Source organism: Cynoglossus semilaevis, chromosome 17, assembly GCF_000523025.1.
Source record: "Cynoglossus semilaevis isolate Cse_v1.0 chromosome 17, Cse_v1.0, whole genome shotgun sequence".
Classification (NCBI taxonomy): Eukaryota; Metazoa; Chordata; class Actinopteri; order Pleuronectiformes; family Cynoglossidae; genus Cynoglossus; species Cynoglossus semilaevis.
Genome location: NC_024323.1, coordinates 12,626,543 through 12,636,177, shown reverse-complemented (window position 1 = coordinate 12,636,177; position 9,635 = coordinate 12,626,543). Strand labels below are relative to the sequence as shown.

Genomic DNA, 9,635 nt, shown 5'->3' with positions numbered 1-9,635 from the left:
GCCGTTCTGACTTTTGGTCCTCAGCACAACAGAGTGGTCATACCGCTGCAGGTGCAGCTGAGGGGAGAAGATCAGTGGTTCAGGGTGAACATCAGCTGTCCTCTGAGGAAGAGGAGCAGCAACGAAGCTTCAGTCGGCCCCAAATGTGAGTGACGTGATCTGTGTTTGTATTAATATATTGTTGACACCAAACCAAAGGTTTTTTTTTTGTTTTTCTCTCTATGTTTTCTTCTCAGTGTTGCCTGGAAAGTGTGGAACGGTCAAAGCTCTGCAGGTGGACTGTGGTCATCAGGGCATTTCTAGCCAGGCCTGTACCAAACGAGGTTGCTGCTACGATGCTCACCATTCCACCTGTTACTACAGACTCAATGGTGAGGTCGTTTTTTTTATTCTCTTCAAATTCCAAATGGATGACACCATATAGTTTTAAAAAGTGTATTTATTCTGTGTTACTTTCCAAATGGATGACACCATATAGTTTTTAAAAGTGCATTTATTCTGTGTGTTTTTCCCAGCATGCTCCCTGGATGGGAATTTTGTGTTTTCCGTGGAGGTCACAGACATTAATCCAGGCAACCTGACGGTCAAAGGTCACCCAGAGTGTCGCCCTGTGGTCTCCACGGCAGACACGGCAGTTTTTAAGATCGGAGTCACAGAGTGTGGTACAAAGAAGAAGGTGAAGCTGTTTGTTCACAGATTTGAGATCGAGTTAGTTCACGGCACCTTATATTGAGGACCAGAGTAGATTACACTGGATTAGTCACAAATAAATCTACTGGCTCTTTCTGTTCTAACAATGTATATATTTATTTATCTAATTACGATTAATCATGATTAATCTATAGCTCAGATTTTTTATATTCTGACAGCCTTTATTTAAATTTATTTAAATTTGGACAAAGTTCATATCTGCAGCTTGACTTCTGTTTTCCATCTTATTTTTTGTTTGTAAATACATCCTGATTAACGGACACATTTATTTTCCATCCATTTCCTGCGTTCAGGAGCATGAAGGCGTCGTTACCTACGAGGTGGAAGTGGAGGAGCGACACGCTCACAGTAAAGCTAAATATTCACCCTACAGGTGGGATATGACTTTCTTGAGTTCTACACCATGGTTGTTGTGGTCTGTTAGTGTACGTATTGACACCTTTGTGCTGTCTTACAGTCTCCAGGTGCAGTGTGAATATGCAGCATCCGACCTCCAGCGTGCGGCCAAGTTGCGTTCTCTGTATGCAGTGACAAACCCGCCCCCCGTGGTTGCACAGGGAGTTCTCAAACTGCAGATGAGAATAGCTAAAGGTGACGATCATGAGGCTCGGCACCGACGGTCCTGACAACAAATCTGAAATCATTTATATTTGGATGTCATTTCCCAGATGCGTCTTTCACGTCCTTTTTCCCCGAAAACGAGCTTCCACTGACGCTGCCTCTGCGTAAGGTGGCGTACGTCGAAGTTTCCATCGCTCCGCCGTCCCCTGACCCCAGCCTCTCCCTGCAGGTGCAGGACTGCTTCGCCCACCCCGTGTCCAGACACTCGGTGTGGTTGCTTCTCTATGATGGGTGAGTTTAGGACCACAGCTATTAAAAAGAAATATATTAAAGCTCATTTTTTCTTTTTCTTCCTGAATAGTTGTCCGAACCCTTTGGACAACATGAGGGGCTCGTTCCCTGTGGATAAACAAGGGAAGACCACTTCCCACTCCCAAGTCAGGAGATTCAATGTCAAAACCTTTGCCTTTTTAGACCCTCAGACAGGCCATCCAAGCGAGGAGGAAGTAAGTACTGACAAATACAAATTTGTTTTCATCATATTTACAAATAAAAGTTGGTTGAAACAAATGATCAATTATTGCAATTCTATTCTCAGATGTACTTCTACTGTTGGGTGGAAATTTGTACAGATGACGTCGACTGTGCACAGAGTTGTACCATCATCTGTGAGTGGTTCATGTCACACCGTTCATCATGTCGACCTCACACACCTCTACGTGCTGGTCCTAAACCTTCTCGTCCTAACTCACAGCAGCTGACGGTGAGAGGCAGCGAAGGGAGATTCCCACTAAATCCGACCAGCTCCAGTTGGTGTCCTACGGACCGCTGCTGCTCAGACAGAACGGCACTGAAGGGGAGAGCGGTCTGTGTGTCAAACAAACTGCAAGTAAGTCGTGACCCACACGGATTATTTTCCAGATTAAGACTCAGGCACCGCTGACTAAATGCTGTGGACTTTTCCTCAGTGCTGCGGGTGACGGTGTTCGTCATCTCTGGCGTTGCTGCTGCTCTGCTGCTGACTCTGCTCTTCATTCTCATCTCCAATGTCACCAAGTGGACAAAGAAGAAATAAATGCAGGAGCCGATACAAAACCACGGCAATAAATGACTTTATTTGACCGTCTCTACTGGTTATACTTGTTTCTGCATCACGTTGGATTTAATGAAGGAGAAAATAGTCTGTTTAACACAGCACTTTCAGGGTTAAAAAATTGATGCAACACATACGTAGTGACGCTTCAACTGTTTGAGTGGCAGGTGTTACAGAATCAACCTTTAACAGCAGATCTGCTGCAATTCCACTCCTGGAATTACGAGCCTTGTATTCTACCGACAGAACTAGCCGAGTAGCAAATTAGCAGAAAGGTTCCTACTCTTAAGTCTTTTTACTTGTATCATCATATCATCGTTAACGCTGTTTACTTGTATCATCATTCGTTGACGCAGCTGTGTATGATTTGTTTTTTCATTCACAGCTGTGTACGATTTGTTTTTTCATTCTGTCTTTGAGTGCTGCCAAGTCAAATGATCAAATGATGATAAACACAGATGCTCTTTTAATATAAACGGTTTACAATGTGGCAAACATACAATCGCAGTAAGAAACAAACTCAAATCTTGGGATTTCAGTATGGTTTGAATTTTCTCTGTGCTCTCAGCAGAGCTATTCTCTGCTTATCCTCTTCAAACTTTTTCCTTAGTTCAGCAATATCTGTACAGAAAGAAAAAAAAAACTGTGAAAAAAAAACCTGTTCAACTCAACACTGTTTTTTTGTTTTTTTTCAAATTCATGCCTGTGAGGGAAAGTAATGACTAAACGGTACGAGCGACTTACGTTCTTTTTGCGTGTTCTTGTGTTGCCAGGTGTAAAAGTTTAGGAGCTCCTTCTTCTCTCTTTTCTTCAGCTCTCTATGTAGAGTTCTCTGATTGGCTGCTTCTGTGTGGGGGCGGGCCTTAGTTGCCTTGTTCCCTCTTGTGACTTTCACCCAGCCATCTTCATCCTCTTGTTGCTGCTCAGCCTCTTTACTCTGTTGCTCCTCTTCCTGTGACACAATTAAAAACAGAACTTGTTTTACAACAACGGTCGGGAGAATTCAGGAAAAGGAGGGAAGGAAGGAACAAACTTGCCTCTTTTTTACGCTTATCATAATCTACCATGAAGGAGTCGACGATTTGCTGCAGATTGTCTGGCTCGATAAAAGAATCTCTGTACTCCTGAATCCATTCTGGAGGGGGTTAAATCAACAGTCAAGTATCGTAAATATCCATTTCCTAATTTCTCTCTTGTTTATTCACTCACTCTGTACTCCTGTTTTCACTGGATGCTCCTCAGTGGAGACTATAAGTGGAACATCAACAGGATGTGATTTAGCTGCATTCACACTGGAAGGTTTTTTAAACACAATGTAGCCCACTTTGAAACCCTAAACGTGATGAGAAAACACACAAAGTCAAATAATCATATCTGTGACGTGTATAATGAGCGTGAGATAAAGTAGAAGAGCTCAACAGAAACCTTATTTTCAGCTTGTTTGAAGAACTTTGATAGTTTTGGTCCAGACTCCTCGGAGGAGCCAGGGTGGTCTTTCAGCTCCACAGACTGAACGCAGCCAAACTGTGAGAACAGCTCTTTGACAACAGCCTGAAACACAAACAGCAGGACTTAGAAACTTCGCTACTGCACAAGCCAGTAATTATATAAAGATATTAATTTGGATTGTTACGCTGTCTTCTTCTTTAAAAAAAAACAATTGTGTCAACTTAACGACTGGTACCTCTGAACAGTAAGGAGGAATGTTGAGGACAAATAGAGTCCGGTCCAACGGTCTGTGAGAACTTTTCTCTGCTCGGACTTTATGTTCCTTCACGTACAGGTTGTGCTGAGCAACAGAGTCGGAGTCGAAGCGCAGAGATAAAACTGCAAAAATTAAAAAAACGAAATTAGAAAAACAACACTTACTGTATCGTCTGCCCCAACCGGTACAATCACACATCAAACAACATTCACAACATTTCCTGGCATTTAACGCCAGGAAAAAATAAATTCAACATTGATAAATCAACGTATTGGCGAATTTTTATTCCATGTTGTGTCAACAATACCTGTAAATCCTCCAGGAATAATATACGCATTGGCTTTCGCATGTTTCTTCTCGGACGACGCCATCTTGGTAGAACCTTTGACACCGGAAGCACAAAGTATTGGCGAACCAAAAAGTCAAACGGTTCTACCGAAATAAAAGAGGTCGCGCGAGGTTTATATACTGGAGAGTATGTCTATATTTATAAAATAAATCATGTGAACATATTCAAATTCCCTAACATTCTAACTTTCAGGCTTTGTTTATACAAATTAAACCGCATAAACGCGGGTTTCATACGTTCCTTTCAAAATAAGACACTGAAGCAAACTAAAGAAATTTTTGTTATTATTATGAATACAATCGTTTAGAACACAGTAATAATGAGTCGAGGGACGTATACAAGGCTAAACATTTAATAGTGGGTATTCCATATCATCCTCCTTTTTATCCTCATCACTGACAAAATCAACAGAAAAGACATTTACAGCCACTGGTAAAGAATATAAAGTAGTGTACAGAAAGAGTTCACATACCGTTTAAAAAAAAACAACCGAGTAAAACCAGCTGAGAACAGCACACAAGTTTATGATTAAAAAAAAAGATAGCGTAATGGTTGCTCCAGAATTTTTAAACTAAAATGTTTTATTGTTAATATCCTTCCTGTATTTAAACATTGTCTGAAGTTGAATTTAACTTTAGCAGAGAACACTCAGGTAACACAGCTTTTAGGGAGTAATTCAAAAATGTAAATAAGTTATTAAAGTTTCTTTAATGGTCCAAACATGTTTTATTTTCATTATTTGGCAGGAAGAATTTTAAAAAAGTACAGGCTTCGGACATTTACGCATCTCTCAATGACATTGCTTCTCCTGGTCAGTGTTAAATACAGTTCTAAGTCTTTTTTTCCATGTGTGGGCATTAGTAAATTTTCCTGTGGCATATAAAAAGTCAACATAATGTGAGAAATGTACACATGGGCCAATACAAGAGCAAAACAAAACAAAAAAAACCCCCATTTGATTTGAAAAATCTGTCAGATCACAACAATTATCACATTTCCTTCCAACTAGTACATCCTAGAAACACACAGTTGACCACATAACAAAATCAGGAAGTCGATATCCAGGTTCTCCATGTTCAGCCGTGTATATCAAATGTGTAAAAATTGCAGTAATAGAGGCCGCCTGCTGTCAGGGTGAGAACCACAGTTTGCACGTGGACACTGAGAAAGCAGAAGTACATGTATTCACACTAAAGACAAGTTATATCTTGATGCGAAAGGCTGTGGCAGCCTGAGAGCTGGAAGGCTCAGTGGTGGAGCTGGACTGTGCAGTGGAGTTGAACAGAGCTTTGAGGATGGTTTGAGGGTCCACCTCTGGTGTTGGCTGTGAAGAGGCTCGTTGACCAGCGGGACGAGACAGGGAGGGGGGCAGGCCATCTTTCTTGGTGCTGCTGCCCGAGCCAGGAGTATCACTGAGCCTCCTGCAGGAGGAGAAACAGGATGAGCGACTAAAGCATCTTGTCCCATGTTTTCAATTAAACAATTGGCGTCATACATTAACCACAACTAGGCTAACAGCTTCAATAAATCAGCTTTAAGATCCTTGTAAATGTAATCAGCCAAATTAGATTTAAGCAAAAAATGATCAGACTTGACAGAAATGAACAGCAACTGTACATGGTCACTTACAACAGAATGGGCTGATCAGACGTGATGACGTTTCCCTGTATGTGAAGATTACACTTCATGGGCTGACCTGGGGATAAAATTAATTCAATTAACAAATAAAAATCATTAAAAGAAAAACCCCAAAGATGGTACCTCCGGGTGAAGGTATCCAAAAATGCATGGGACCATCACTCACCATCCAGGCAACGGTTGTTGTACTTCCTGTATGCGCTCACAGCGTCTTCTTTACGAACAAACACAACTTCGGCCACGCCCACTTTGACCAGCCGTGCCCTCTTCAAGGCACCACATACACAGAACAGTTCCTGTTGACAAAAGAGGTGGAGAGAAGTGAAGAAGGAACCATGGTACAATACACGGACTCTGGACATTTAACATGTGAAAATCACTCACAACTATGTCTTCCTCAGTGACCCTGGGATGAAGATTGTTTACTGTGATTTTTGTCCCTTCCAAAGGACTAAAGGTCGGCTGTAAAAAAAAGAAAAACACAGCAAATATGTCATGTATAGAAGGTGCTTTCAGGCACATGCAACACAGCTACAGCTATTTCTTGACAGACAAATTGTATAGTCTTTACATGGTTTTGTACAGGCTTAAAAACCACTTTTTGACTGACTGCATCAGAATGACAGACCAATGGCAAATAAATCTTGCCTTTGTGTGAAAGGCAAAGAACATAACTGCAGTATATTTATTGACAAAAGTCTTCATTTTTATTTGACGGTACTTTCACGTTTGAATGGTTACTATGATAAAGTCCTGACAGAAATATCACTACAATACACACATCTGAATGCTCAAGTCCTGACAGAAATATCACTACAATAATCTGAATGCTGCACTCACAGAGAGAACAGTTGGTGTCAGACTACCACAGAAGGAAGGCGTGGAATTCTTAAAAAAACAGGAGTAAATATAAGGTAAATACCTGAGGGGGGGTTGGAACTGCTGTGCTGGCCTCTGCTGTGTTTTGCTGAAGTCTTCTAGTGACAGGCTGCAAAGCTGCAGTTGAAGATCGCGCAGGAGCCGTGCTGCTGTTGGGCCGAGTTGGTGCCACAAGGACAGGGGGGCGAGGCGCTGTGTAGGCATCATTTTTAACCACCTTGGTGATGGGGGCTGACATGGAGTATGTGGACCCAACTGGACTAGGCTATATAATAAAAAGCAGAGGAAATTAGGACAGAGTGCTTAGTCTCAAACCAATGGTTAAAAGCTACAGATCAGCTGTAGGAAGCAGTCCTTACCCGTAGGGAATTGTTTGAAGTTGTTATCTTAATTTGTTTACTGGCGGCCATATTGGGGTCATGTGAGCCAGGCTGAGAAACGCATTACACCGTATGAGTAACACTTAACAGACAAATCCATCATAAAAAAAAACACTTGTTACATGAATCTTTCATGATGAAAGTTAAACTCTACCTGTGTAGTTGCACGGATGCCAGGTGTAACGCTGAGTGGACGTTGCTATAAAAGAAATCTCAGATAAGCATTCAGGTAATACAAATACAAAAACATACAATTACACCTGAGAAGCAGAGAAACAAACCTGAATGGTCTTTGTTATCTTTAGTGGTGGGGCAGCAGCAGACTGCTGTGTCCCACCAACACTCCTCTTCAGGCTCAATCTATCACGTGCATCCAGTATTCTTTTGCTACTGACCAGCTGAGGTGTAGCACCTCCCCTCACGCTCAATAACGGTATAGTGGGCGTAAACTGCCTTGAGTTTGCGCCAGCAACACTGTTGGTGTGTATTTGTATTTGTGGAACAAGTGTCTGTAGTTTATAAGGTCCAGCTGCATTTTGTGTGGTTTGCACAGGAACACCCAATGGATTTTGCCCCTGTTTGCGTGAGTTAATCATCTGCCTTGCATCCTGTACTCCTCCAGCACCTCCCCGACCACGGATTTTGAAACGGGCATCTTTTTGTCCAAGCTTTTCTCTTGCATCTTTTACTTGGAAACCTAAGAGTCAAGGATAGATAAATATTAAACTGGATTGTTTTGATATATTGTGACCGGTTAACAATGTGGACTCAATGTGGACCTGTTCCTCCTCCAAGACGCTGTCGGACGTCATTGACCCCAATCCTCTGCCGGGCATCAAAGCTCTTGGTTCCTACACCCCGTCCAAACATTGGTCTAAAAGAAAAAAATATGAAGAAATATTTTTAAAACTATGGATTAAAGATCAGGGTTAATGTCGAAATGCAAGTTTCACGTAATAGATTCTACAAAAACAAATTTGCCGTACATTTTTAACCAGTGCTTTCTGCTTTGATTTGCTTGATTGTGCTGTTGGGAAAACATACCGAGTATTTTTTTGATTGTTTGTTTGAACAACATTTGACAATACGATACTATTTTACGTAGACGCAAATGTTTCTTCGATCTAAAATACGACTTGCACACGTACAATCAATAAACCAATACGTATGTCCATGTATTAAAAGTTTTAACACTCTTACTCAGGACTTTAGGCCTAACTAATCTCGGCCTTCACGCAGTCGCTAGTGCTATCTAACCTCGGCTAATGTTAGCATTATATACCAATGAAGTAAAAGGAAGGTCGGGTGCATGCACTGCCCATAACAAAAGTTTCTATAATTTATTCGATCTAATATAAGCAACTATTGACATACAATACAATGTTTAATTACCGTTTGGCCTGAGCTTTGAGGTTTATACCGCGCTGTCGTATCACTTCATCCAAAGAAACGTCTGCCATTTTCTTACGCTGGCCGAACACGCACGCGCAGAGGAGAATCTATCACAACGGAAGCCGGTTTAGGCCAAGACACTCAAAGACTACCTGTAGCAGCGAATAACGTAGTTAACATTTTGAAGTACTCGCTAATCTAACAACCAGCGAATAACGTAGTTAACATTTTGAACTACTCGCTAATCTAACAACAAATGTCTAAAAATAGTTTGAATTAATTAGGTCACAAATTAGGCCATCACCCTAAAACCATAGTAAAAAATTAATTAAACTAACCAGTCTTCTATTATTTTAACCAATGTAACATCATACCCATAAGGCTTTGCGGTAGCCGTTGGCAGCAAAGGCATTGGGATTTGAGACATTTATTTGTTAACGTCTGCACAGTACGTTATTGTGAATTTTTTCAGTTTTACTTGTGGTTATGTCGTTGTGCTATAGTATTGTGAATTTTTTCAGTTTTACTTGTAAACTTACTTCACGTTAATCCTGAAAGAGGCTTTACAAAAAATATTACGAGTGACCGCAACACCCTAACAGAAAGTATCTGTACTAAAGCACTTCAGCTATCTCCTCACCAGCAGAGGGCATGCCTTAAACTGATGAGTAAGGAAAATAACGATGCGGGGTGACGCCCGTGTCCACGTCATAGAACGTTTCAATTTTTGACTGGGCACAGGTCTGTCGGAAAGGTGACTTACCTACTTTGTAAGATGCCTTACCCGAACTAGGACCTGCCCTCCTCTATCATTGTTAATAAAAATAAAGAACCAGTTTAACCTTAACCAGACAAACAAGGTCGTCACCACCATCGAGTAACGTCTGATCTGTTCGTCAGAGTATAACATGGTGAAGTTGCATTGTT

At 41.3% G+C, this 9,635-nt stretch overlaps 3 protein-coding genes and 1 non-coding gene across 6 annotated transcripts in view; 2 read left to right on the top strand and 2 right to left on the bottom strand.

Annotated features, from left to right (window-relative positions):
• LOC103393374 (zona pellucida sperm-binding protein 4-like) overlaps nt 1-2,399 on the top strand; it is a 3,542-nt gene extending 1,143 nt beyond the window's left edge. The window contains exons 3-12 of one of the 2 annotated variants that reach the window (XM_017040557.2): nt 25-145; nt 237-371; nt 516-676; nt 1,005-1,084; nt 1,169-1,302; nt 1,380-1,563; nt 1,634-1,778; nt 1,871-1,940; nt 2,030-2,161; nt 2,241-2,399. In XM_017040557.2, coding sequence (XP_016896046.1) covers nt 25-145; nt 237-371; nt 516-676; nt 1,005-1,084; nt 1,169-1,302; nt 1,380-1,563; nt 1,634-1,778; nt 1,871-1,940; nt 2,030-2,161; nt 2,241-2,347 — 1,269 coding nt within the window. In that variant the 3' untranslated portion in view covers nt 2,348-2,399. Of the gene's footprint in view, nt 1-24; nt 146-236; nt 372-515; nt 677-1,004; nt 1,085-1,168; nt 1,303-1,379; nt 1,564-1,633; nt 1,779-1,870; nt 1,941-2,026; nt 2,162-2,240 lie in introns of both variants that reach the window. The other variant, XM_008330319.3, reaches the window with a different exon arrangement.
• A 365-nt stretch (nt 2,400-2,764) lies between these two features.
• rrp7a (ribosomal RNA processing 7 homolog A) lies at nt 2,765-4,485 on the bottom strand. Its single transcript, XM_008330318.3, has 7 exons — nt 4,378-4,485; nt 4,050-4,192; nt 3,791-3,916; nt 3,575-3,698; nt 3,403-3,500; nt 3,110-3,317; nt 2,765-2,986 (listed from the first exon to the last, which is right to left on the bottom strand). Exons 1-7 carry the CDS (start codon nt 4,439-4,441, stop codon nt 2,901-2,903), a joined length of 849 nt encoding a protein of 282 aa, XP_008328540.1. The 5' UTR covers nt 4,442-4,485; the 3' UTR covers nt 2,765-2,900.
• A 272-nt stretch (nt 4,486-4,757) lies between these two features.
• poldip3 (polymerase (DNA-directed), delta interacting protein 3) lies at nt 4,758-8,866 on the bottom strand. Of its 2 annotated transcripts, none has more exons than XM_008330313.3 (10): nt 8,709-8,866; nt 8,096-8,190; nt 7,598-8,013; nt 7,471-7,515; nt 7,296-7,367; nt 6,980-7,201; nt 6,442-6,519; nt 6,224-6,353; nt 6,049-6,115; nt 4,758-5,840 (listed from the first exon to the last, which is right to left on the bottom strand). In XM_008330313.3, the coding sequence occupies exons 1-10, from the start codon at nt 8,774-8,776 to the stop codon at nt 5,621-5,623; spliced, it is 1,413 nt and encodes a 470-aa protein (XP_008328535.1). In that variant the 5' UTR covers nt 8,777-8,866; the 3' UTR covers nt 4,758-5,620. The 2 variants fall into 2 exon arrangements, with proteins under 2 accessions (XP_008328535.1, XP_024920319.1); XM_025064551.1 differs by lacking the exon at nt 8,709-8,866 and adding an exon at nt 8,303-8,373.
• Nucleotides 8,867-9,359: 493 nt separating this feature from the next.
• Nucleotides 9,360-9,511, top strand: LOC112488475 (U12 minor spliceosomal RNA). The gene has a single exon (XR_003052555.1). It is a non-coding gene; the product is annotated as a U12 minor spliceosomal RNA (small nuclear RNA).
• The last annotated feature ends 124 nt before the right edge of the window (nt 9,512-9,635 follow it).